This window comes from Anas acuta, chromosome 22, assembly GCF_963932015.1.
Source record: "Anas acuta chromosome 22, bAnaAcu1.1, whole genome shotgun sequence".
NCBI classification, from domain to species: Eukaryota; Metazoa; Chordata; class Aves; order Anseriformes; family Anatidae; genus Anas; species Anas acuta.
This window is the reverse complement of record NC_089000.1, coordinates 6,277,754-6,305,518: the sequence shown is the minus strand read 5'-3', so window position 1 is coordinate 6,305,518 and position 27,765 is coordinate 6,277,754. Positions and strand designations below refer to the sequence as shown.

The following is a 27,765-nucleotide window of genomic DNA, read 5'->3' as shown; positions in this document are numbered from 1 at the left end:
AGCTACATGGACGTTAAATGGCATTCATCTGCTATTCCTCCAGGCAGGCTCGAGGTGTTGCTTGCATCCTTCCCTGTCACCTGGACCCCCATGGTTCTGAACTTGTGCTGTACCTGTGGGAGAAATAGGGGACATCCTGAGAGCTGCCTGTGTCCTCCTGGGGGAGTGCTGGCATGTGCTGGCCAGAGCTGTAAAAGCCATTTGCACACTCCAGACATCTGCCAGCATTAACAAAAGACAAGTAGCAGGTAGTAGCATACTACCAGGAACTTTTTACACGACTCTTTTATGTGACATTTTTTTTTCTGTCTCGTGGCCCAGCAGCTACGTGCCCCAGAGGGTCGCTGCAGGAGCTGCTGCTAACTTCTGATGCTTCAGAAAGCTCCCTTGCTGGTAGGCATGTGGGAACATGGGTTGTGTGGGGCAGGGATTATAGATTTTGAGGGGCAATCAGCTTCCAAGTGCTTCTGGTTCATTTGCGTACATGCAAAAATAGCTGTGAGCTTGATGCTGCTTCAGGAACATCGCTGAGGGACCGCGTGTCTCTGGAGGGAAAGCTTATCGTGAACTCTGGGTACGTTCTCCTGAGGTTTTCTCTCTTGGTATTTGGAAATGTCAAGTTTCTATTTCTTGGTCTGCCTAAAAAAAATATGAATTTAAAAAAAAAGTGTATCTTTAGGTATACATTGAACTGTTCTTAGTTCATAGAAGTGCATTAATATTTAAAAGTTAATAGGGTTATTGAGGCAAACTAGACCATCAGCACATCAGAGAAAAAAATGCACCATCTGCATTCAAAACAGAATTGGAAGCAGTGTGTTCTGTTGTTATAAACTTTGAAAGCACTTGGTGAATGTCAGTAGAGCTTTGAAATTAAAATTTCTTCTTATTCCAGACCAGCTATTATTGCATCTCTAGCTTGGGTTAGCTGGGAAAGGGTAGAAGCCACTTGGGGCATGCTTTGTAAATGCTGGCATTTCTAGAAGATGATGAGGATAGAAGTGTTTTGAGTTTAGCTCTGTGTCTGTTTGAAATGCAGTGACAGAATTCCCATATCAAGATTGCTATAAAAACAGAAGGAGGAAGAGGAGAGATTCTGTACTTCTGAATTATGAAAATAAAGCAAAGTCCTTAGAAATGTCAGCTGAGGGATCTGTGCCTCACACTTGTTCTTCATTTAACGGGGGAAAAATAGTCTGAATAAATCAGTAATAAATCTTTTACAGAGTAACAGTCTAAAAAGAGGTTGTCACTGTTAAATCATATTCAATACCTAGTTATTTACATTTCTCTGTGCTAATTTGGTAAGGATTGGTTAGTGTTTGCATGGATAAATGCAACATGTTTTGAAACTACGTATGCAGTGCTGGAGCAGATTTTGCTCTGTCTCCTCTTCATAAGAGTGCCTCTTAGGAATTCAAATCCAAAGTAACCTGTGCTGTGCCCTCAGAGTTATTGTTTGAAGAATCTCAGGGCTTTTGCAAAATAAGCTGTTAAACCTCAATTCAAAACTTGGACAACCGGAGAGAGCAAGTGACAGAAAGAAGGAAGAGATGCTTCAGTGATTTCCATAGCAAATTTATCTCCCTTAAAAAGTAATAAATATTAAATACATCAGCTGGGTTAAATGCATCCATTGCAGTTCTGTGATTTTCGTGAGTTGGGTGTGTATTAAGAAAGAATATTCCTAAGCAAGCTGAAGTGGGCAGGTCACTATCCATAAGTTTACGTGCTTTGATCATGGCTACATTTTTATACCCAAGCAGTGATATAGCCGCATTAATTCTTTAGAAGGTTATTAAACTCCCTCAAACAGCTGCTGGGCAGCTTGTATGACTGACTGCTAGATCCCTATTGAAGTCTCAGGTTGGTCTTTCAATGGTCCGGATGTACCATGATAAAGGAATGGAAAAGTTTTCAGTTTTTACTGCAAAACAGTAAAAATCATGTTTTTGAGTGAGGCAATAGTAGCTTTTTCTCCTTCAGCTTCTCTGCCTTATGCTGTAGTTTGAGGTTTGAAATCTGCCACCGTATGGACCCGTCCTCCTGGGAAACCTCTCTGCAAACTCCTCTGTGCATTGGAGCTGAGCTGAGGCAGTGCATGGGCTGGCAGCCCGGGATGTGTTGTTCAGTGCTCCACGGACAGGGTGTTATTAGCACCGTGAGTGCTCGGGCACCAAAGACTTTCATCTCCTCTGACCCGGTCCTAGTGAATGCTCCTGTGCTGCAGTGAGTTCATTGCTCCAGAGCAACAAGCAAGACCAGAGAACTCCCTGCTACTCATCTGTCCCTGGGTGCCGGGACATAGGACGTAGGTGTCAGCACCTCTGGCTCAGCTGGGTGTTTCTAGATGGACAAATGCAGTCCTAGCTCATGGCAGAATTATCTTGTCCCTGTCAGCTGCCTGTGTAAGTTAAAGCTGCCAGCTGGCAGCAGTGACACAGATGAAATGAAATTTCCATTGTCTGGAAGAATAATAACCTGCATGAGAAAAAGAAGTGCCTTTGGTTTTATTTTGCTTCACGCTTCTAGTTGTGCAATATCACCTTCTGTTACAGTTTTTACTGACACAGGAGACGTTCTTCTGAAAGGTAACAGACAACTCAGAAATAAATTTGTTTGGAATTTTGGAGGCCAGGAATTTCAGCACTGCATTTTTCTGTCTTCAAAGTGCATATTAAATAAGTGTGATCCCTGGGAGTATTCAAGGACAGCTCTCTGTATATAAAATACTTTAAAACATACCACATTTGCTGATGTATTAGTAAGTATCTGGCATTTGTTCCGTATTAAGACACTCCACTTCACTGTTTGCACAACTTAAATACTGTCTTCTAATGTCCAGGCTCATCTATGTGCTGTTCTTAACCTCCACTGGATTGCTGCCAGGCTCATGTACAAAGAAAGCTTATTCAGAGATCTCCTGACTTTTTCCCAAACAGAATTTTTGTTTCTGGGATTGTCTTAGAACAACTCAAATCAAATCACACACATTGCTCAATCTTGAATCACCCTGGACCTTGGCAACTCCATTTCTAGGTTGAATAGTGAAGTCTGACCACACAGTGTTTCTCATGAGAAGTTTTAAATCTGTCACAGTTTGGAACTTATTTCTGGTCCCTTGTGGTGTATTTTTTCTTTCTTAATTAAATGTGATTTTGAGGTTAAGGCAGACACGGCTTTTAATCCAGCACTGTTGTTACCACTCGCAGCCTGTGTGACCGGCAGCAGTCTCTCCTGGTGTTTTTGCCCAGGGGCCAGTGGGTCTGAGCAAGCTCTTCTAGCACAAATACATCCCTTGCATCCGACCAGAAACACATAAGATCTAAGGCAGACAAAAAGACTTCGGGGCTGTTTCCACTCCCTTGCTGCCTTCTCCCAAGGTTGTTCTGTGTGGTCCTGTGCGTTGGGCTCTGCTGGTGATCCATCTCGGTGCTGGCAAGCCTCAAGGACAAGGTGTTAGAGACCAGAGTTTTGTTCCTGTTGGTATTTGGGATGTCACTGCCAGCACGTTGAGGACAGATGAGCCTTTCAGTCAAGGATGCTTTTCGCAGGCTGGCTGCTCGGGCTCCTGTGAGCAGTGCTCCCAGACAGTAATGGGAGTTTGCCCCTGTTGGTGCAGCAGGACTGTCAGTGGGAGACACGTCTGGGTTGTCAAGGAGCACCCGTAGCAGCTAGAGGAAGAAGGATGACAAAGAAGGATTGCAAAAGAAAGTAACAAAAGGAAAACCTGTGTTTTTCTAATCTCAACCCTGCCCTGCAGTGGCTTTGTACCCCCTAGTCATTCTTTTGAGGCCTATAATGTAGAACAGTGCAATTACTTCACTGATTACACTTGATCTTCCCTTACCAAGGTGTTAAAGAGGAACTGGGGAGCACATTATAAAACATACAGCCCTATTAAATTTGATTCCCTTTAAAACAATTGCAGGAAATCTCACTCTTGTAATTACGAGTGTAAAAAATCACTTTTTTAGTTTTCCAAGCCCTTCACGGTTCTTTTCCTTGTCTGTGGTACGTGGAGTTGTACCAACCTGATGCCATTTTATTTTCTCAAAAATCAGTTGATTTAAACAAAAAATCTCAAAAGGTTTTGGTCTGAGAAACGGGCAAAATTGCTAGGTTTTATAACTCTGGGCTGACCGATCCTCGAAGAAATATGTGATGCCCATCCAGTGTAAACCCAGTGGCCACAGACACAGCCAGGAGGTGGGGTTGGAAGTGGAGGGAAAGCCACTGGCTTCCCGCGGGCTGCCTGCTGCTCAGTCTCTGTTCCCAGCGCTTCCCTGGGTGCTAGAAAGGTCTGCTGGAAAGACTGCTGTGGGCATCCAGATCACTGCAGAGCCAGCGAACATCTGTGTGATTCAGCTAGATTTAAAACCATCTATGTGCTGATGTCTCTTTCTGCCCTGCTGCCCCCCGGTGTCCTGTGTTCCCGAGGATGCTTTATAAATAAATTCCCCCGTCTCTTCAATGCCACTGGAGGCATAGGACAGAAGGTTAATTCAAAGAGCTTTACAGACTAAAATTTAAGCTCTCTGATTTCTCGTGAGAAACCTCCTCGAGGTGGTGGTAAGGATTTCAGGCCGGCGCATGCACGGCTCAGGGGCACAGCGTGAGAGGAGCACATTTATCAACAAACGGATCCTGCTCCCTGCCTCAGGTCCTAGCACCCTGCCGAGGTCTGCCACAGCCCACTCCTTCACGCCTGCTGCGTGTCCTCTGCAAGCCCTAAGAGGCTCCTGCTGGCCACCTCGTGCCTCTCGCCTCTCCTAGCTCAGCTCCTGCTCCTCACGGAGCCGAGCGCATCCTCTCGGCCGCACCGTGGGCTCGCTGTCTGTGTCCAGCTCCGTGGGGGCTCAGTTGCTTCCCTTCAGTTCTTGGGTGACAGGGCTACGCTACGTGTCTACTAGTTGTCTTGTTCTCCCTAATTAAGTATGCCCAGCTCAGGATAATTGAAGGCACTGAATTGTGCCTCTCAAGTCAGCGTTGTCATTTTTTTCATTTTTGCTGTTGCTATGAAAGATTAATATGTTCTAATGGATCAGCCACCAGGTTGCCTTCCACAGCATGACCTCAATTAGAAAATAGTTCAAGAAAAAGGAAAATACTGGGACTTAAAGCAGTAGTCTTGTCTAAAGCTAACACTTAGTCTCTTAAAAGGGAAAAAATCCAATTACTTCTGTGTCCGTTGTGTATTTGTGCCTCGTGTACCTTGTATTTCAGGTATCCCAGGCTCTATTCTCAAACCATTAAAAACACAGAGTAAACTCTCCAAATAGATCCTGCTATAAATAGCAGGAGATGTTTATAGATGACACACGGATACTCTCAGTGGTGTCCATCTTAGAGTTATCTGTTGGTACTGAAGCACCGTGTAACAGCCGCTGGAAACCTTTTGGATTAAGTTTTTCTGAGTGTTAATGTTAGGTGCCAATCCAGTCTATCCCGTATAGCTGGATGTGAGTTATGTTCCCAGAAAGATGAGATTCCTTTTCAGTATTTTGAATGGTTTGAGGAAAACAAAGTAAACTTCTTGAATGAAGTTCAAGAAGCTATCAGAACAGATAAAAACTTTTTATAATGTCAGGGGTGAAAGCAACAAAAAGTTGATAATACTTGAATTCATTCAAAACTGGCAGTAATGTAACAAACTACATGACTTTTGTCCTCCTTTTATTTCTATTTTAAATAATTCCTTGTGGCTGTATAGGAGGGGCTGTGGTGTCTGCGCGATCCTCAGGTAAGCCTGAGGGCTTCCAGTCTGCTGCTGTGTAGCTAGCAGAAGGCAGATGTTGAATTAGAGAGAGGTTTCCTTCACAGACCTGTTGACCTTGGCGTGCTCCGGGTACGTGTAGTTTCTTCATCCTAGCATTATCCAGCCCTTTATAGCCTGGACATGCTTCTCTTTGCATTTCTGTGCTCCCTTGCTTGTTTCAGCTTTGTGTTTCTGCTAATCTGAAAAAATAGTCATGAAGGGGGCTGGTGGAACAAACAATAGCTGATTTACTTGGTTAATTTAAATGGCACATAGTGGGTAGCACAGGGAGGCTGCCTCTGTGCTCCAGCAGTCATGCTGGGAGGTCTGCAGCACCATTACATGCTATTATTACTTTCTGGATAATGTATACGTTTTCACTATCACATACTTTTTCTCTTCCATTTTTCATGAGAACCGGCATTAGATTAATGGTTATGCCATAGAAGAAACGTAACGCCACGCCAGTCTGATTTATTGACCACTTAGTGCTGATGAAGCTGCAAACTAGAGTCAGACAGATGTTACAGTGGCATTTTTCTTTTTCAAAGCTAACAGCTTGTTGTGTTTTTAACCACTTGTTGTGCTGTCTTCTGCTTACCCTACAACACCAGGAATACCAGAACAAGCTTCTCCACGACCCTAAGGAGAACCTGCTCAGGAGGAGGACTGGGTGCCGCAGGATTCAGCAAGCCGAGCAGACTCCCCCAGTTCAGGGACAGATGGCAGCAACTTTGCTTCTGATGTGTGGGAAGCAAAGTAGCTCTGCTGAGGCTCTGTGCATTGAAATTGTTAACAGCTTTTTGACAGGAACATTTCCAGATCCTTCAATAGCTGTCCAAGGGTTCCCTGCAGGACTTCCCTGCCTCCCAGGTGCAGGGTTTCTGAGCTGGCACATCCAGTGTGCTGGCATGTTTCCTGCACGTGAGTTACTGTCTCTACAGACAGAAAGCAGGTTTTGTGTGCCCAGAGCAGGCCAGTTGGATAGGGATAAATGCAAAGCTTGATTCAAAATGAAATTATAAGTTGTCTTGCCGGTTTCTGATTTGCAAGCATGTGTGCACATCAGCAAATATGGAGCTGGAGACAACGTGCAGCAAAAGCTGTGATCTGTAAATGCATTGAATCTACTACTGAGGATGTAGTTGTACTGGAGTCTGTTTTCCACCTCCAAATGTCAGGTTTTCTGTCATCCTGACTTGCCTGGTGACAAACAGGAACTCTCAAGCTACAGAAAAATACCTCTTATCTGAAATAAAGCAAGAAGCACATGCAGAATTGCTGTGTTGCCTGTCAGCAGCAGTGTGTCCTTGCTTTCTTCTTTGAAACTTCTGCGAGAGCAAGAGGTGTCTTCACACAAAATCTCTGAAGCATATTACTTTTTATTACTTCATCATCTAAATCACTAATTGAGTTAAATTAGCTGATGGAGACTATTTGGGTATGTAGGTAATCATTTTTATTATCCAAATCTTTTCTGAGTTATACATGAGGACAGTAATGTTTTAAAACTTCCCTTCATCACCTCCCCATTCCCGAGCAGCTCCATCTGCTTGTTTTTGCAAGTGGCTTGGCCATTTCACTGTGTGTCCCAACAGGGATGTGCTCCCATACCTCCTGCTCCCACCAGGCCAGAACAAATCAACAAGCCCACCCCTGTCCTGCTCTCGGTGCCTTGTTGTGACCTCCGTTGTCTTCAGTGAGTTAAACAGGCCAAAATTCCTTGGAAGCTGGAAGGCAGAAAGAAAAAATGTAGCTCCGTTTTGCACAGTTGCTTGAGGATGTGTGCTGTGGTGTGGAAAGGGTGAACCTTGCAGCACTCTGCAAAGATAGGGTGTAGTGCTTTATGTACCCTTCTGTGTCTGTCTCTCATCTGGGACAGAAACGATGTGCCCTGTGAAATGGAAGGCTTCACATGCGTAAAAATTGAATGTGAAAGTTCCGATGGTTTGTCTCAAGGAGAATGTCAGGAATGGAAGAGCTGATAATTTTCTTTGCTTTAGCACTTTGCAAAACGACTCCAAAAGAAGTTGTTAACACTTCCTTACTAGTTTTCCTTGCTTCTTCCCTGTGCAATACAACTCTTTTTGAACACAGGCTTCGAGAACTTCATACTGTAATTAAGAGAGGCTTTGCTGAAAATCTCCTACTTAAAATTGTCATCAATAGAGGGGGGAAAAAATGAAAGTTTCACTGTGTTCTCCCTTTCTTCCTATCTAAAATGAGAGCTTCTCCTCCAAACGGTGAGGGGCGGTGTGATTAGTGGAGCTCTGCTAGGTGCCAGGATGCACAGGGGTGCAGACAGCGGGTGAGCATACTCCGTAGGGCTGATGTGCTGCAATGCTGGCTGCGCACCAGCGCTGGATGAAGGGATGGTCCTTCAGCTGCCAGCAGCATCTCAGCAGGTCTCAGGGAGCTGGGAGACGTAGCCAGCTGCCTTCTGCTCTGGGATGTGCAGGACACTCCCTGGGCACAGTGGCAGACAGGTCGTGTGTGGCTGCCCCTGTCCTCAGCAGGGAAGCCAGCAGACAGCAAGATCCTGCTCTGGGAGTGCTTCAGGCGCAGCTGCAAGATGCACCGTGCCTGGCTTCTCTCATTTTGCCCATCAGAAGCTACCTCCCACTGGTTGCATTTATGGGGCAGTTTTGCTGCTCTAATATTTTCCTTGGTGCAAGTGTCTACATATTGCTCTACTTCTCTGTGGGTTTCATAAGCAAGTACTCCCATTAGCACACCCTTTGCAAACAAATGATGGATTGTATTCCCTCTCCCACTCAGAATGGGGCTATAACAACATTAATGAAACATTAGAGTTTTAATTACACCATTATCCTATTTATTTTTATAAATAATTCCAAAGCAGTCATTAAAGTTTGTGGAGTTAGGAGTAAATGACTTAAGGGAAAGAAATCAACTTCTCAATCTTCTTGTTATCTATCGTACAATATCCCAGGGATGCTGTTGGGAAACTAGCTGAGTTGTTTTGGTTGCTGTTGTTAAGATGATTCATTTACTCACACGGTGGTAACACACTGCTAAGCTCCCTACTTGAAATGTCTGTGTCAGTGGGACGACGCTGCAGTGCGTCAAAGCAGTGTTGCATTTCTTTTCTTTCCCTCAGCTCTCGTAAGAAGGTGCATTGGGAAAGAGAGTAGTGCACTGAACAACCCTGCAGGAGTGACTGCCTTGCAGTTGTTCCAGATTATTTTTTTTTTCAGCAGTGCTGCAAAGGACACTGTCTCTTCCAGTCCCAACCTTCTGCAGCTTGCTGTTTTCATCACAAATCTGCAAGATCTTCAAAAAACAAGAAATTACAGGCTTGTCTGAGAGGAACCTGTCCTTGGGGACACTCCTGCAGTACTGCTAGCTTCTTTGGTTCTTCCCTCCCTCTTTCTGCAGCTGTTCTGAAAGCATGACTATCACTGATGCTTTCAGGTGAACTTCCACGTATTTGAAATAGTCTGACGTGGACCAGAGCTGATAAAAGCATTTGATCCAACAGATCACAGATCCCCTAAACTGAAGCAAGTGACCTGGTGTTTGTTGCAACAGATATTTGCAGACCTCTTGCAAGTATTCTTTGTTGTATGGGTTGAAAAAAACATTCCCACTGAGCAAAGGGAACAGGGAGACTTCTCAGCAAAGGGCACTGGAGGAGGAAGCTGTGTGCAAAGTGTTGTATCTTGCCTTTTGCCACATCACCGAAAGAACAGCTCGATCTCAGGGAAAGTTGGTATATCGTGGGGTCTAATTATGATGCTTTCTGTTGTAATTTTCCTTAGGAAGACAAATACAGAGAGCACTGAGTCAGGGACAGGTCCAACTACATAACGTTTGTTCTCTGTTCTCCCTGTAGAACCCAGACATCGTGTTGGTGCACTACCTGAATGTACCAGCCATCGAGGACTGTGGGAAACCATGCGGCCCTATCTTGTGCTCAATAAATACAGACAAGAAAGAATGGGCAAAATGGACAAAAGAAGAACTAATTGGACAGCTCAAACCGATGTGTGAGTATCTGGAGGCTTTTTTGCTCTATGAAGGGTTAATTTAGAGTATGATGTCTCTCCTGGCCACTGACCCTCCCTCTTAAATAGTCACTTGTCACCATCAAACTCAACATGTATCTGCATGCACATCTTTCTTCCTGATGTATTCTACACATGTATGAGCCATCAGCTCTTTCCACTTAGTTTTTACGAGAAGCCATTTACATAGTATGAAAGCTGCCCAGACTGTTGCAAAAAGGATTATGTTAAGTTCCCCTCAGCACACACTGTGCCGGGGAAAAAGCATACCTATGGTCTTATATTTTTCAAGTGACATTTCTAGGCACCTACTCACTTACAAAGAGCCTTTATTACAGTATTGGCAGGTAGGTTTCCCTGAAGGCCCCTCTATGTTTGTGTTGTTCTGTGTCAGGTCAGAATTGGTTGCTGTTGTTTATAGAAGGGCTCTGTGGAGCTGAGTATCTTTTTATCAGCAAGACACACCTGCTGTGAAATGCCTTTCAAGTGCCAACTGTCAAAGCAAAATTTCTATTAAAATAAAAAAAAAAAAACCTGCCTCCTGTCCATTGTCTGCACAGCAAAATAGTGGAGTTGGATTGCTTGGTGATGCCATTCCCTGAACTTGAGTGCAGTCACCTCTATGATAAGCTTATCTCATTATCTACTATCCAGCTCCCCTGGTTGATTTGACTTGAAACTCTAGTTTGTTCATGGAATTCCAGTTCAGGAACTCTGGCGTTTTCCCTAGTCGTGTCTGAAAAAACAGTGGATGTGGTGGAAGGGTGGGTATCATTTACTACTGTTCTAAACTTTGCAGTGTGAAAAGAAGGCTGCTTAGGTGTGCAGAGTGATCAGGAAGTTGGTCCTGGAGACAGGCAGCTCTGTTGAGTTCTCTGCATCCACCTTGAAGTATATTTTCTTAAATATCGGTTATATTGTATGTCTTCCCATGGAGAATATGCCCTAACTGGACAGAGACCTGCAATGAAAGAGCGATTAAGCATATTGTGGGTCTGTAAGAAAAGAAAATTGATTGCAGGAGACACAATACCAAATCTAGGTGCTTACATCTGAATCAACAAACACCGGGTCTGCTTTTCTGCCTCGCCCCTTCCCCAGTCAGATGCTGGTTCTGTGCTCAGCTCTCAGTAACCAGAGGTCACAATTGTGAAGTATATTCTGATGGGTCTTGGCCATCAGTGAAAGATAAGTCTCACACTGACCATAGCATTATTAGTTCTGCATTGCTCCTTTGTTACTTCCCAAGCTCTGCAGGCTGTTCTGGTACTGGTGGGAGGAGGAGTGCAGCCAAAATCCAGGTGTCCATGGCATAGCTTCACATCACTTCTTCACTGCCTGCAAAAAGCGGTGGCAAGGTGGAGACCGGTGGGAAGTCAGCAGCCAGTGAGCCCTTCCCAAGTCAGCAGCACTGCTGTAAGTGGCAGTCATCTAACAGACAGCTTCTGCTTTCTCTTTAGCTGCCCAAGAGGCAGAAGCGTGGTAATTTCCTCATATAAACAATACCCCCACTTTTTTGCTCCCCAATTTATTCCTTTTCCATGCAAAACTGAAGGAGAGAAAACAAGAGGGGAAAAAAAAAAAAAAAAAAAAAAAAAAAAAAACAACAATTTGCTAAACAGAATGTTGCCCTGGGACCAATAAACTTAGACAGAAATCCAAGATGTTGAAGTTGTAGCTAAGACTGAACAAGGGCCTTAACAATAAACAGGAGAGGAAGTGGCAGCCTGTTGTTTTTTTTTGTTGGTTGGTTGGTTGTTTAAAAAAAACAACTGCAGTGCATCAAGAAAATTATGTGAAAACTACAACGAACTAGCTGTAAATTTAATAATACTTGGCTTTTTTATGTCTCAAGAGGGAAGAGTGAAATTCTGCACAATTATTCAGAGTATGTATGCAAGTACACATCTCTGTTTATGGATACATATCCTGGGAAGCACATCCTTAGAAATGTAGCTGCTATAAAAGCATTACATTTTGATCAGACTTAGAGAAGAAAGAGGACACATAATGGTGTTCAGGAAACACAGAGGGGCACTGCTCGCCAAGACGCCATCAGATTTGTTTCCAGTATTGTGTGTGCTTTGAAAGTCCAGAGCCAAGCACATCAGTTTCATCATATTTTCACATGAATCATTCTTTCAAAGACTTCAGTTTGATTGCCTGATGTTTTCAAATTTCTCTGCCCTAAAGGAGATTTGTCAGTGACTTGATAAAAATGTTGTACATAGTGTCACTGGTGAAGTGTGCATCTCACCTTTCTACATGTTCCATGTTGTTGTTCATCTAGTTTTATTCCTCTGGACTTCGGAGCTGTGTGAGGATTTTATTGGTTCATTTTCTTGCTTGCCATTTTTCATAAGCCTTTCACATTCAGGACAAGTTAGTAATGATATAGTCATGGTGTGCATGGAGGTCTGGGGGTGAATGCTGTATCAGCAGGGAGATTTTTACATCATGTTTCAGACAAGTGATGTCTTGCAGAACTAGGAGGAGAAGCTGATACTACTTCTATCTTTAGGGACAATGCTTCTTCCTGGTCAAAGGTTAGTAACAGCATTCAGTTGCTATTTTGGAAGGGGGAAAAGTTCTTAAAGTGGGAAAGGGACTGCCCAGTAATATAGGCTGGTTTTATAACAAGTGGGAGGTTTTTCTGAAGACTTGCTGAAAGCAAGTTCTGTTCATTCAGGTCCTGCTCAGCCTGGACCCAAGTGAGATACTAAAGCTTTGACCTCTGTCAGATTTTTAAAGCTTTTATATCCAAATAAAGGATTGTGGCGAGTCCGTGGTGTGGCAGCCAGAGGCTGGGAGCATGTTCCCTTGGCTGTGTGTGTCTGGAGAACTGCAAGTGATGTGACAGGTGGCTTCAGCGAGAGGGGGATTGGTGTAAGAGTGCAAGCCAAACAAGTACATTGAACTGTTTTTTCTAAAGCACTGAGAGAGCTTGACTGGGTTCGCTCGCATTTCTTGCATTCATAAGTCACTTGGCTCCATCTTCCTTTCTTGTTGCATCATCCTAAAGTCAGTCCACGCTTCAGCGAGTTTTCAACGTGCATCTGGGACAGGCACAAGCTCCTGGTACCAGACTATGTCTCTTCCATGATCATAGCAGTGTGCTGAGGTATGGGCTGCCCAGGGGTGAGTCCTCCTGTTGTGGTCTTAAATAAGATGTCTGCAAACCCTGAGCTTCTTGTCTGGCTTCAGGGATGGCTTTTAGCTATTTTGCACAGGTGGTTATGGATGAAAAAATACCCTCGCAGGGTGGTCAGACAGGTCTGAGAGCATTATGGAAACACCATTAACTTGTTTTAACTGTGAGCTAATTAGGAGACTGAAATTAACACATCTGAACATCCACAAAACGGAAAGTACTCACTGCAGATGCTCTGAAGATTTGTGTTTTTTTCAACATCTCCAACTGATTTCTTTAGTGGAATTACTGAGTGGAGACTGTAAACAATGAAATAGCCTGCCTTCAGTTTTTGTTGCTTTAAATTTCTGATTTAGTTCTGATATGTTTGTCATTTGCCTTTACACTATGACATACACGATCTCCTGATTGTCCTGTCTGGACTATCACTGCTGGCTTGTCAAATGTCAATTTCAGTGACTCACTGTGGCCAAACCAGCTCCTGAGAGACAGCACCACTTTGCCAAACTGCAGTCCTTGAGACTGAAGCTGATGAGCCCGGAAGGAATGGTTATGCTATTCACAACCTCTGTCAGAATGATTCCTCTCTCCTTCAAAGCCAGGAGGTGAGGCGCCTTGTCTTAGAGGTATAAGCATGTTCAGGGAGCACAGGAAGGTCCTAGAAGGCATCCACTGAAAACAGTCTGATGCTGTTTGCAGACCTGCAGCAACCTTTCTGACAGCAGTGTCCTAACTGATCATCTGAATCAGAAGGGTCATTGTGTGTTGCTTCTGAATGAATGCAACCTTTCAGGACATTTGTGCAAAATGAGTAGTTGATAATACATGAAAATTCTGTGGGAACTTTGTCAGAGACACCTGTAAGTCATTGCAGTGTGCCTGATATGAAGAATGGATCTCAATTTGGCATTGCTTTCTTTTTTTTTTTTTTCCTCTCTTATGTCCCATCATAGTCTTGCTTTGAGATCTCTCTGAACAGATCAGCAGATGTCCTTTGAGGCATCTGGTGGTAAAGCAGAATGCAGTGGCAGAGTCAAACACAGCAGAATTCTGTATATAAACTCCATATGATCAGCAAATTGTCGGCCAGCTCATGTTGGGGGTTTCTCCAAATCATCCTCTTCTGGCTTCCTCATCCTTCAGCTGGCAAAATAGGAGTTACAGGCTTACAGCTGGTGCTACATTGCAATCCTTCTTTCAGGTCCACTATAGTTAAGAGATATCTTTGTTTCTGAAAAACAAACAAACAAAAAAACACTTTTTTTAAAACTTTTTTTTTTTTTTAATTCTCTGATACTTGGAAACTGAATACCTGTGTTGTTGCCACTGGAGAGGGCATTAAACACTTGTAGCCCAATAGGAAGTTTAAATAGTAGTAGTCAGCTCAATTTGAAGAATTGAGTTGTTGTTTTTTGTTTGTTTGTTTTGTTTTGTTTTTGTTGTTGTTGTTCTTTTTTTGTGTTTTTGTGTTTTTCTTTAACTTAAATTTATATTCAGTAATTGTATAAGGTTTTTAATACTTAATCTTAAAAGACGACTTGTACACAAATGCTATATAGGTTGATTTTTACCATTCCCAAACCCGTTTGTCAGAGCTACAAAGTGATCTTCGATGGAAGCTGAAGCTTGCCGGCTGTTTCAGCTGACCACCACATAAAAAGTAGCACAGATTCTTTAAAAGAGCTTGGTTTTAGTATATTAGATGTCCAGCTTTCTTTGAATAGTATTTACATGTTACTATAATTGACTTTATTAAAAAGAGAATACAGTAATTGCTAGATTGGTTCTCGTATCCCACTGGCTACTATGAATACTGATATTCAGTGCTGGGAGCAAGCAAGTGCCTGCCCTGCCTTCGGAGAGGGAATTTGGTTCCATCACAGGTGGTCGTCATGTCCCCAGAGTAGCGTATCCATGGGGGCCACCCCTGAAGGAAAGGCGTTCTCCATAAGAGATGATTTTCCCTGCTCTAGGACATTCCACTTTGCAGAAAGAACGCAATTAGCGATCATTTTTCACCTGTTGCCTTGGGCAGTCTTTCAACCACCGTTTAGAGATAGCACAGTGAAATAATCCTGATCTGTGAAATCGAGTGTTAATAGTAATCCAGTATGAACTTCACTGTTAAGGGTAATGAAGAATTAACTTGAGGAAAACTAAACCAAATGTCCTGTGCCCCTAAAATTGGCTTATTAAACCAGATATGGTAATTACAGAACCATCTCTGGTAATTACAGAATACATCACTGAAGAAGTCATGAGCACACTGTCCTCTTTTTCCATTCTTCCTTAGTGTTTTGTTTTTTTTTCTCCTCTCAGCCTTCACTCGTAGTAACGATCAGAGTCAATACTTGGCCAGGGACTTGGCACCTTCTAAGGTGCCTGTCCTCATTTCCTGGCATTTTCACCCAAGATCTGGAGGGGGCAGGTAGGCGTTCGTCACTGAGAATCACGATAAGAGGAACTTCAAAGTTGGAGCAGATCAACGCGAGCTCGCACCCCCCTCCCTGCTCCTGCTCCTGCGCCTCAGCGGGGCCCGGGGCCGCCCCGGCCTCCGCCCGCCGCTGCCGGTTCCTGGTCGGCTGCTGCCACCTGGCGGCCGCCGCCTCCCGCCAGGCCCCGCCAGGCCCGGCCCGGAGCAGGGTTCAGCCGAGCCGTCAGCCGGCGTGCTGGGCTTCTCGTTCGTAGTCAAAAGAGGCTTTTAAAACCCTCAGAGGCTCGCTCTGCTATCGTGAGGCTCATGGCGGCCGCGGTGGTCCTGCGTGTGGTGCCGTCAGTGGCTCGGAGGCACGGCCCTCGCTGGCCGGTGAGCGCCCTACAGTGAGTGCTGGGGCTCGGCAGCAGAAAGGAGCACAGAGAAATAGTTCACGTTGATTAACTGTTCAGATTGTTGGACAGAAGGCAGGGCAGAGGATAATAGTGATGGGCAGTAAGCACGCGGTGGCTGTGAGAAGAGATGCAAGGGCATCTCTGTCAGTACCAGCCGTCTGACCTTCCTGAACCACGCAGCTTTTTGCTGTTTGTTTTTTTTAACAGCAGGAGCCCGGGGCTCCTGGCAGGCTGCGCTTTGCTGTGGGGAAAAGTTTCATGTAAAACATGTTTTAAAGAGAGTCCTAGAAAAGAAGTGGGAGACGTGTAACTTAGGTGAGGTTTGCATGCTGTGTAGCCTGTTGGCTCTGTGAGCAGCGCGTGTTAAAACATCTGCTGCCATTCATGACAGTCAAAAAGATCTAAACTGTCTTGACTCAATTTCCCCGCGTCAAATTGCTTTCCTTCAGGGTGCAGAGCGAAGTGTAATCCCATGCTTATTTCCCTTCCAAATGCAACCCTGGCATTCTGTGGAGGATGCCCTTGAACTGTATACCCGAGAAGCAGACAGAGAAGGTAACTGGCTGCTAATAGAAACAAAGTCTGGCCAGCAGTGACATACCTGACCTGTAGTTACAGCTGTTTTCACTTCCTCTGAGCTGCAGTAAGCGTAGGACTGTTCGTTCTGTCCCTGCCAATTGAGCTTTAGGTACTAAATTGAAATACAGTCAGGAACAAGCACCTTTACACTTTTATTATGCTACATGCAATTCTGGAACTCAATAATGGGGCCATTTAGCAAATCAGATCAGAAATTTTGAGTATTGCAGAAGGGAATGGCCCAGTGATAGTATCTTTGTCCTGATTAACATTGTCAAAGGCAAGAACTCGTAATGTGATCTACTTTTTATTATAGGTGAGTGTCACAGATAGCTTATGAGAACAGTGTAAGGGAGTTTGCTTCAGCACTGTTCTTTCATGTGTGAGTAGTCTTGAACTTCAGGTGGCTGTGCATAAAAATGCTGTTAGTTGTAAATAAAATTTGTGGACGTTTCATTTTGAGCTTCAGAAGAATAATGTCCCACTGGTTCTCTCCAAGCGTAATTCAACCACATGTACTTCCCATTTGCTATTAAATTATAAGGTTGCAGTTGCATCTGAGCAAACTTTCTAGGAAAGGTTTCATTCTGGAAGAAAGACTTCTCTTTAAAGAATGGCTAAGAGTGAAACAAAGATTGTAGATCTGGTTACTGGGGAGGACTGAGCACCAACAGCAGTGGAAGAAGTCAAAAACAGCCAGGATACCGTAAGAAACCTGGGCGATCATATTTTTCTACCTGTAAGCTTTCTTTGGCTTTTGAGCTGACTTCTTGCTGGTAATCTAGATAACTTTTTAATCCTTTGCTAATGATGGTTAAGAAGGTCCTGACAGTGTTAATGAATGGGGAGCCACTGAATCAATACAGGGAGGTTATTTTGATTCTCTTCAGAAGGGAGGAAATCAAGGGAAGGTGTGAGCCGGTTCTCACAGAACAAGGTTGGAGGTAGTTCTGCTAGGAGCAGCATTAGCAACATGAATTGTGGACCCTCCTCTACCCTCACTTCTCTTCTTTAAATACCCAGTGAAATACCAGTAATTTTCTCTGGTTCCGCTGCCTTCGTTCTACAGGCATTGTGCAGAGGGTGCATGGCAAGGAATATTTTGCTGCTATAATGCAGCAGCATTTAGACCAATTCATGGTAGAAAGGAAAGTGTTGGAGTGCTTCACAGCTTTCATCTAAATTATAAGGAAAGTTATAAGTAAAGAAATTTCCTAAGCAATCTGAAGAGAAATTAGAATTAAAATACTTCCCAGAATTTACTTTAAGTTTTAATCTTTTTTTCCTTCATGTCCTTACATTATTTAATCCAGCATACTTCTACAGCAGTTTCACTTTTTGAGCCACTAAGAAACAGGAGGAGTGTATACATCTACTTTTTGTTCATCTTTTTTTCATAATGCACTTCCTTCCCTCTAGAGATCTCCTTTTTTGGTGATTCATTTATGTGTTAGGAAGCCAAGCATGACATGTTAAAAGCTGTCTTGATAGTATTTGATATTTGTTACTAACAACTCACCTACTCACAGGAGTTTTTCTTTAAAAGGGGGAGGGAGAAAATCTGCATGTTGAATGTGCTAAGATAGTGAATAATTTGCATTAAGCATCCAGACATTCTTATTTTTCAGTCTATCACCCTTCACTGTTGTTTTTTTTTTTCTATTTTGTAACCTTCACAACATACAGAGAGGGAGTATAAGCACTAAAAAAAAAAAAAATAGTCATGCCACATGAACAGAAGCTGAAGTCTTTCTGAATCAGCCAGAGCAAGGCTAGAGAAGGACCTTTCCTAAGCGCACCATCTCAACGCGGATTTCATGAATTTGAAACTACATTGCTGCCTCAAACTGCCAAGAACATGCAGCCAGTAAGATCAGTAAGAAATGCATCCCCAAAATAGCCGTAGCTTCCAGATATGACAATGTAAAGACCATGAAAAAGACGAAGTAGAGAATAGGGTGTTCCCAAGAAAACCCAGCATTCAGAGACCTAATTTGTAAATGCTACAGACATGTTAAAGAGAATCCAAAGCTTTGGCTTCCAGCTGCTTTTTGCAATAGATCCACGATGGAACATTGTTATACTGGAAGGACCTGAAAATAATATACGTGGTAGGTATAAGTATCCAGCCATAAGGCTGTCCGTGACTTCTTAGCTTCCAGCTCATAGCTGGATTCTGACTTAATGAGAACCATCATGAATACACAAACCATGAGATGATTCACATACCAGACTTGCCCGCTATAATACAGTGCTCATCACTGGATTTATTAACGGTAGGGAGCAAACTCCACCATACTGCTGCAAAATACACTTTCTGCGCATGGCAACGTGTATCTGAGCTCACCTCTAGAGCAAAACATTTTTGAAGTAACCAGAAATAGCTTAGTACAAAGTTTCTCAGTAGTAATTACAGATCAGAGATACTTTAGTGCATTTTAATAGCACTTTCAATGTATTGTTGCAAAATTGCTATTTGAACATTTCTTACTAAACATAACATCGTATGTGACAGATTAATGTACCTAGAATAATAAAATAAATGTGAGTGGAGGAACTGAAGCAAGAAGCATGTATAAAGTAAAACTTACACATAATAACAGATAATAAGCAGATGATAATAAAGGTTGATTTTTGATGTTTTCTGGAAAGTTTTTGATGAGAAGTCTTGCTGTTCTCTTCACAGTTCATGGCATTAAGTGGACATGCAGCAATGGAAACAGCAGTTCAGGGTTCTCAGTGGAACAGCTTGTGCAGCAGATCCTCGACAGTCACCAGACCAAACCACAGCCTCGGACACACAACTGTCTTTGCACTGGTACCTTGGGTGAGTACACTGAGAGGGCACAAAATGCTTTCAGCTTAATCCAGACTTGGAGTAGGGTTTGTAGTACTAAAATGCTAAAAATACTGTACCATGGAGTAATCATGCAACTGGAATTTCTGTAAAGAATGCAAACACTTGGTAATGTGCAAGTTCTAATAAATGCCCTCCATATGTGACCTACTCAGAAAGCTTTTCTTTTCTACATGCACAACTTTTGTTACCAGAGCCTCAAAATTCGATGTTCTGCCAATCTCACTCTCTGAAATCCTTGCCCTGCAGCTTGCTTTGTTGGAAGAAATGGGCTCAGGTGGTTAATTGCAAGGTATCACTAGAAAAAGACAGGTTTTACTTAGTTACCATGAAGACGCAGATTTCTTTCCTGTTAAAGAAGATGGTTTTGTTTTGAGTGAGAAGAGATCAAGAAACAACATCCTTAGTATTAGATCTTTATGCATCAAGTGGGAAGCTAAATGAGTCATTTTTTCATCTCATCTACTTTATAACCACCCCTTCCAATTACTTTGGTCAAGTAATATATATCATATATTAAGTAGTATTAATTAGTCTTCAGAGAACTTTGTAAAGGAAAGCTGTCTATGCTTCAAAGGGTTTATTTTCTTCTTCATTTTTGGGCAGTTGCGTTATACAATCAAGATTTTAAGTAAGAATGATGACCTCTGAAATACCTGGGTTTGGATTAAGATGCAAGCCTTAAGGCTCAGTATTTGATCCAGGCTTGAAGATCTGAACATGAATTCTTTTATGCTTCCCTTTGATGTTTTGTCTTGTGCTAAGTCTGCTGCATGTTTTTTAACATAACAATATCACTTTGTTTTGTAACAGCCGGCACATTGACACATGCATTCCCAATTCCTTACAGTCATACACAAAGACTGCAGTGTGAAAGCCTTTTCCTTGTCCTGTTCATCTCTATACCTAGGAGAATAGAGAGATATAATACTGCATCTAGTCTCAAAAGCACTGTCCTGGACTACTTTAAATGACCTGATTCAAATCTTGAACACATAACAGAGAAGTTCCCCTTCAAGGGCAAGGAACAGAAGATTTGGCAAATTACAGTGGCTATGCAAACACTTTGTGTTACCCAGAAGGTGGCATTTATAATTGTAGCCATTAGCTACAAGGAGGAGGTTTCTTTTCCTCATTAGTCATTGTATAGTACAATAAATAATGTTCTTACCTCTTTCTAGGAAGAATGAATCAATTAAAGAAACATACATCAAAAATTTCTGGGCTCTTCTTTAAACCACAAATGCAGTCCTTGCACCAGAGTTTGTGGTTAGGATGCCTACGCAGAGAGAATTGTTTACTTTCCATAGCTGATTTCCAATCTCCTAGAAACTCAGGTGATGTTCATCTTCTGCCAGACTCGTAAAGGCAGTGGCTGAACTCCCACAGAGAGTTGTCTTCTGGTGACCTTTACTTAAGCGTTCTTCAGCCTCTCTGACACTAACCATGCTCTGTGTGACCTCTCAAAGTACTAAATGTTTATTTGTCAGCATACAGACAACTTAGAATAAGAGAAACACATCACCATCCTTATGGGAGGGAAAGCATTCTTTGTGCTGGCTAATGTACTTTTTCTTTAATAATTTGATTGGCATCTGTAATGGACACAATGATGACAAGAGAACAAGGGTTGCAATCTAGGCAGTAGGGTGATGTCAGGGACAGGAGCACAATATAGCATCTGTCACCTCCAGATTACCAGTCAGCATCCAACCCACATGAGTGGTTGTCAAACCATCTGACATCAGCCAGTGTGAGGAGCAGAGTGCCTGTGTCACAGGGGGTAGAGGTCTTGTCTGTGATGCAAATGGAACAGGGCTTCTTCTGCCACAGCTGACAGCAGCAGTCCTTGCTTTGCAGACTTTGCACTGAGATGAGGCACGTGTTTAAATAGGTCTGAAACTTGTCACAGATGCTGATTCCTTTCATGTGTCGTCTGGTTAGGGCAGGGAGGAGGTAGGGAGATAGGTGCTATGTGTGGTGAGGGGAATCGTGCTCATGGGCGTGTTTTGAGGTTGCTGTCTTGCACACAGATCTATGCATTACATGGAAATGTGCTCTAAGTCTGACACTAGCAAGAAATTAGTTTTACTCTCAAGGTGTCTCTTCCGCTCGCTTTTTCTCTCTCACATGCACCTATGTCTTTCCTTTGCTACAGCCATAAGATACACACCTAGCATCTTTTTTAATTTTTTACTTACTGAATGACAAATGTTGTTTTCTGGCACAGGGGCAGGAAGCAGTGTGCATCACAAGTGTAACAGTGCCAAACATCGCATCATATCACCAAAGGTCGAACCAAGGACAGGTGGGTACAGCGCTCATTCAGAGGTACAAAATAACGATGTCTCTGAAGGCAAGAACGAGCACAGTCATGGCAAGGCCTCCAGCCGAGAGAAGAGGAATGGCAAAGTGGCAAAACCAGTGTTGCTCCATCAAAATAGTACTGAGGTTTCTTCCACCAACCAGGTGGAAGTCCCTGACACGACCCAGAATTCTCCTGTGTCCATCAGCAGTGGATTAAATAGCGACCCAGATATGGCAGATAGCCCAGCAGTCACTGGTGTGTCCAGTATGGCTGTAGCATCAGTTATGGGAAGCCTGTCACAAAGTGCCACAGTATTTATGTCAGAAGTCACCAGTGAAGCTGTGTATACCATGTCACCCACCTCTGGCCCAAATCAACACCTTCTGTCCTCAGATGCAGCTGCACAAGGGCTGGTACTTGCCGTGAGTTCAGATGGACACAAATTTGCTTTTCCAACAACAGGCAGTTCAGAGGGCTTGTCAATGCTACCCAGCACTGTCTCCGAGGAACTTGTGCTCTCTACAACTTTAGAAGGAAATAGAAAAATTCCAGAAACCACCATGAATTTTGACCCAGACTGTTTTCTTAATAATCCCAAGCAAGGGCAGACTTATGGTGGAGGAGGTATGAAAGGTGACAGCATCAGTACCAACATAAGGCAGTCACCCACAACAGAACGTAGCTTCAACTTCAATACGACCCTCACGAAAGAAATAAAAACTGAGGACACATCTTTTGAACAACAGATGTCCAAAGAAGCATTTTCCTCCACTTCTGCATCTAACACTCTCACCCTCACCACTGGTTCAGGTTTGCTTCCATCTGGAGGAGGTCTGAGCCCAAGTACCACCTTGGAGCAGATGGACTTCAGTGCCATTGACTCCAACAAGGACTATTCTTCGAGCTTCAATCAGACAGTCCAGAGCCCTCACGTTCATCAGACCCCTTCCCCCAGCTTCTTTCTGCAGGATGCCAGCAAACCTCTTCCCCTTGAGCAAAACACCCACAACAACTTGAATGACACAAGTGGTTCATTTGTGAGCACGTTAGGAATCCCCAGTGTGAAAACAGAGTCCTCATCCCAAACCACTTCCAACTGTAATGGCACAGTGGAAACCAGAATAGAGTCCACCTCTTCTCTCCAGCTCATGCAGTTCCAAGCAAACTTCCAGGCTATGACTGCAGAAGCTGAAGTTCCCATGGAGACCTCCCAGCAGGCAGAAGGGAATGAAAATCTACTTAAATCAGGGGATCTTCAAGCCTGCAGCACAGAACACTACTTGCAGCCTGAGGCCAATGGGGGTATCAGGAATGGGAACAATCTCCCTATTCTCCAAGGAAACATGGTCCAAGGACTCTATCCTGTGGCCCATCCCAGCTTAAATAACTCCTCCAACATGGAGCTTAACTTGGACCACTTTGACATCTCCTTCAGCAACCAGTTTTCTGATCTAATTAATGATTTCATATCTGTAGAAGGTGGGAGCAATGCTCTCTATGGACACCAGCTGGTGTCAAGTGACAGTGCCGGACTATCTCAGCCTGAAGACAGTAACAGAACAACCTACAGCCAGGCTGAAATGTGCATTCCTTGCTGCAGCCCTCAACAAGCCAACATGCAACTCAGCAGCACAGAGAATGGAGCCAGCACAATGGCATACATGCATGTGGCTGAGGTGGTCTCGGCAGCTGCAGCACAAGGCACCTTGGGTTTGCTACAGCAGAGTGGGCGCTTGTTCATGGTGACAGATTATTCACCAGAGTGGTCTTATCCTGAGGTAAGTTAGGGCTTTTACTTATGAACATTTATTGCCTTGTCTTTACTCGCTTTGTTAGTAACAGCCCCCAAGAACTGTTTTGTTAAAGATTTGACAGGGCTTTTAAAATATTTCTCTTAGTAGAAGGAGCAACTGAGGCCCTTTTTTATGTCTGAGTGTACTTTTAATTAAGCACTTCATCACCCTGACAGGGCCCTTTCTTCACTTAGAAGCATCTGAACAGAAATGTTTTGTTTCATTGATAAGCAAAGTATTTCCCATATGATGGTCTCATAATGCTATCAAGCTATGTTAGTTAGAGCAACATAATTTGCAAACTGGAGCTGATCATTGAAGCTGGCTGTAATGCTCTTAGCAGAATTAACTCCTGACCTGCAGTGTCATAATGAGTTTAGCATTTACCTCCATCATATAAACTATCCAACGTAAGACACATGCACCGCAAATTAAAAATGTCAGCAGCAGACTTTGCTGATGTGAAGGAATGCTGGAGGAAGGAGATTTACAATTTGTATGATTTTGTTTCATCTTGGCAACAGGTATCTCACCTTACAGTAAGCCCACACCTCTGGTCTTCTTAGTAGAGAAACTCTCAAAATTACAATCTGATAATGTCCTTCTGGCACTATTTACATTTTTATTTTCTAGCATTTTAATCTCCTCACTGCTGCAGTTACATCGTAAAAATATTAGGCATCATGTGCTTTATGTTTCTCAGCAACCCATGAGCAAGTTTATGTTGTGAACTTGTGAAAGAGTCAGAAAAGCCATGGAAACAGTATTGTCCTCTTCAGAACAAATTCTACCACAGATCTATGGGACTCTTGGGATACAGCCTTGCTTGGTTTCTTCAGTACAGTAATTTTGCTTTACAGTTTTCACCTGGTACATGTCTGTTAGTGTTCTCCCACAGCAGTAGCTGTGTCTGTGCCCTGGATGTGGTAGTTTTGCCTTGTTTAAAATCAGAATGGGACTGTAAGTCTGGTCAAGGGAAGTACTTACCAAGGCAATGGTGAAATTTCCCAAACACACCTGCTTTGTACTGAGTGTCACTCTTGGTTTTGGACTTGGTTTTGCACTCCTGTATCTGCTCTGGCTGCTTGAATTACAGTTAAATAAGCATCTTACTAGTGTTACTACACTGAATTATGTGTGGTGGATATTGCAAACATACAAAGTGATATTTTTCCTAAGTTAGGCACGTCTTGCTGTCGCTGCTTCATGGTCTCCTCGTGTTCCCATATGCATGAGGAGAGCTTCCTGTGAAATGTGCTGGAGTGCCCCCACGCGAGTGCTGGGACATTGTGACCCTGTGGGACGGAGCCGTGTGGGAGCACTTGTTGAAGAGATGTAGCCTGAGGGCAGCCCATGAAGAATCAGTTCAGGAAGGACGGCATCCCATGGGAGGGACCCCGCGGGGAGCAGGGGCAGAGAGGGACTGTGAAGGAGCAGCGGAGACGAAGCATTAGGGACTGACCACAGCCCCCATTCCCCGTTCTTATGCACAGCTTAGGGGGAGGAGGTGGAAGATGATGGAAGGGGGGAAGGTGATTTTAGTTTGTTTTTAGTTTCTCACTGATATGGATTGTTAGTAATAGGTAATAAATTTCATTATTTTCCCTATGCTGAGTGTTTTGCCCATGAGGATAATTGTTGAGTGATTTCCTGGTCCTTATCTCAACTCTTGAGCCCTTTTCATCATATATTCTCACCCTTTCCCTTTGAGGAGGGGGAGTGAGAGAGCAATTGTGGTGGAGTTCAGCTGACCAGCTGAGTAAAACCACTGCAGCACCACACAGTATCATCACTTCCCTGCAAAGGCCAAGCCGTGGCAGTGAATAATGTGAACAGAGAGCAGCTGGCTTGTGACTTGCTTGCTCTGCCAAGGACACTGGAGGTGGCTGGTGCCAAGGATCTCTGTTAGCTTGGCACTTTTGTTAGCCCTCACAACACAGTTTACTCTTCATCTGTTTCAGTGCGTGGTCCTCCCTGGATATGGCTTTTTTGGTAATACTTTTCCAACCCCCCTCTTCCTTGTAGGGAGGAGTGAAAGTTCTAATCACTGGTCCGTGGCAAGAAGCCAGCAATAATTACAGCTGTCTGTTTGATCAGATCTCAGTGCCTGCATCTTTAATTCAGCCAGGAGTGCTGCGCTGCTACTGCCCAGGTAAGGAATGACTCTCTCTCAGAGCTGGCAGTTTCAGAGGATGTTCTTATCCTAATAGTGTCTTATATATATCTGTTTTTTTTGTGGGGGAATATGCAGTGAGCTGTTGCTGTTTTTTCCACTTGCTTTGTCTCACTTCAAATCAATCCATCTACTTTTGGCTTCATTTTCAATTGTTTCATCTGCACTTTGGAAGCAGATCTCTTCCATTTTGAAAAGAGGTAGTAGACACATGCTCACTTCAAGGGGATGCTAAGTGAATTCCGGTAGGAGTAGCTAGCCTTTATCTGAGGCTCAAAGTGCTAAACGTCTTGACTAAACTCATGGAAAGGTAGTGTATAAACATTGAGGAGTTTTCCCTTTTTCTTCAAATTATGTATAGTGTGAGCACCTCAATTTAGGATCTTGATATAGAGTATAACATTATTTAGAAGCTTTCAACTATTTTTAAAATACTTTCTAAACGTTTATTTAATTCTGAAATAGCAGATCAAATAGTAACTGTTATTCAGAGATGCACTCACTGCTCTACTGCCTCTTAATTTGCATATATTCTGCCCTTTCTCTTTGGTGCTTGTGGGATGAGAACACCTGCAGTGACCCTGCAGAAATTTTCAGTAGTACTGGCCCTCAGTATGTGACTTTATGTATGCAGAATAACTGAGCTACGTTGTTATGCCCCAGCTTGCTGTAAGAAATGCAGTGAAGTTGGTTAATCTTTGAGAACATGTGTTTCTACCTCCTGCCAAAACAACCTACTGCACGCCTCTTAAGCTTACAACCTGCATGTTTTAAAATACAGATTGTGACTAGACAACTAAGGAGTCCAAAATGACAAAAATATTGTCATATGCCCCTCTCTGTACTCATTGCATCTGCTTTCAGGCTGCCAATGAGAAGACCATCAACAGGATAACGCTGTCCTGTGCATTTCTGCAGGGAGGTCTCTGTCTTACCACTTGTTCTTTCCTTTCAGCTCATGACACTGGGCTTGTGACTTTGCAAGTTGCCTTCAACAATCAGATCATCTCCAATTCTGTGGTGTTTGAATACAAAGCCAGAGCTCTGCCAACCCTGCCTTCCTCCCAGCATGACTGGCTGTCCTTGGATGGTAAGAAGCACACGATATTCTTTAACTAAGCTTGCCAAATGGTAAGACTGTGAATGAAAGGAGCTGCCACTGGTGTGGGGGAGAGATGCAGAGGAACGGGCTTGTGCTGTGGGGAATGTCTGTTGCTCAATGCTCCATTAATCAAAGCCCTCTTTCTGAGAGGGCTTTATTAGTTCTTTTAATGTGAATAAAATGTGAATGCATTTGATGGGAAGGAGACAAAGGTGTTTTCTTTGAATAGCAAGCTGAATGTTTCCCCAGTCATATTTTCTGTCAGGAAATGAATATGTACCCTGCATTTGTCTTCCCTGAGAACTCTGAAACTTAAACTTGTCTAGAAAAAAATGCAAAAACAAGCAGAAAATAGGAAGGTGGTGAGGCAATATAAAGAACAAGGGTACTTTAAAGTCAGCCACTGCTATGATTTCCACATCCCACCTCATTACCTAGAAGTACTCAAAGGGGGTATATATAGCTTCTGTCAGACACCTGAGAGTCTCAATGCCAGGACAGCCTATGCTGATGGCAAGCCAGGGGATTTTCTGGCACCTACCAGCCACAATCAACCTTTTTAGATGGGCAAGTCTCACAGCTGTATCCCTTATGCCTTGCAGGGATGGGACAGACACCCCAATAGCATTAGCTCTTAACAAGGCAGTTGGCAGAAAAAATGCATGACTGATCAGAACATTGCCTCTTACCTCAATGTCAGCACAGAGGAATGGGAACACAGGTTTTGTGTTTATATGATAACTCTTTTCTTGAAAGTCTTAAGTTGGGATATACCCCCAAAATGCATTTTATAGAGGAGCAAGATGAGAAGAGGGAGAATAGAAGAACATAGAAGCCTGGAACACCAGGCTGGAGGAATTGAATTGCCTCAGTTACCTGTGACTGCCAGGGCTACTTATAAAAGCTTTTGGAGGAAACCAGCTAGCAAGGTCCCCAAGGAAGCAACAGATCTGCTGGCTGGTCTCATTTATTTAACAAGATGGACAGCAAGTTCATTTCCCTTCCTAAGTGTGGTTGCTAGAGAGATGTAGCTTCCAATTCAGACCAAGAAGATCTAGAGAAAGAGATTATTTGTGTTAATAATGTGATAGGTTGAAAAGGACCAGCAATACTGCGTTCATCTTTCTTCACCATATAATGTCAGCTGTTAAAGCACTGCATTATAGGCAACCTTAGCAAAACCCTAA

General features: G+C 43.4%; 1 protein-coding gene across 12 annotated transcripts in view; it reads left to right on the top strand.

The window, feature by feature from the left end:
• CAMTA1 (calmodulin binding transcription activator 1) overlaps window positions 1-27,765 on the top strand; it is a 323,903-nt gene that overhangs the window by 254,131 nt on the left and 42,007 nt on the right. For all 12 annotated transcript variants that reach the window (XM_068658408.1, XM_068658402.1, XM_068658398.1 and 9 more), the window contains 5 exons: window positions 9,615-9,768; window positions 19,032-19,172; window positions 21,433-23,288; window positions 25,329-25,455; window positions 26,432-26,566. In XM_068658408.1, coding sequence (XP_068514509.1) covers window positions 9,615-9,768; window positions 19,032-19,172; window positions 21,433-23,288; window positions 25,329-25,455; window positions 26,432-26,566 — 2,413 coding nt within the window. Of the gene's footprint in view, window positions 1-9,614; window positions 9,769-19,031; window positions 19,173-21,432; window positions 23,289-25,328; window positions 25,456-26,431; window positions 26,567-27,765 lie in introns of those variants that run through there.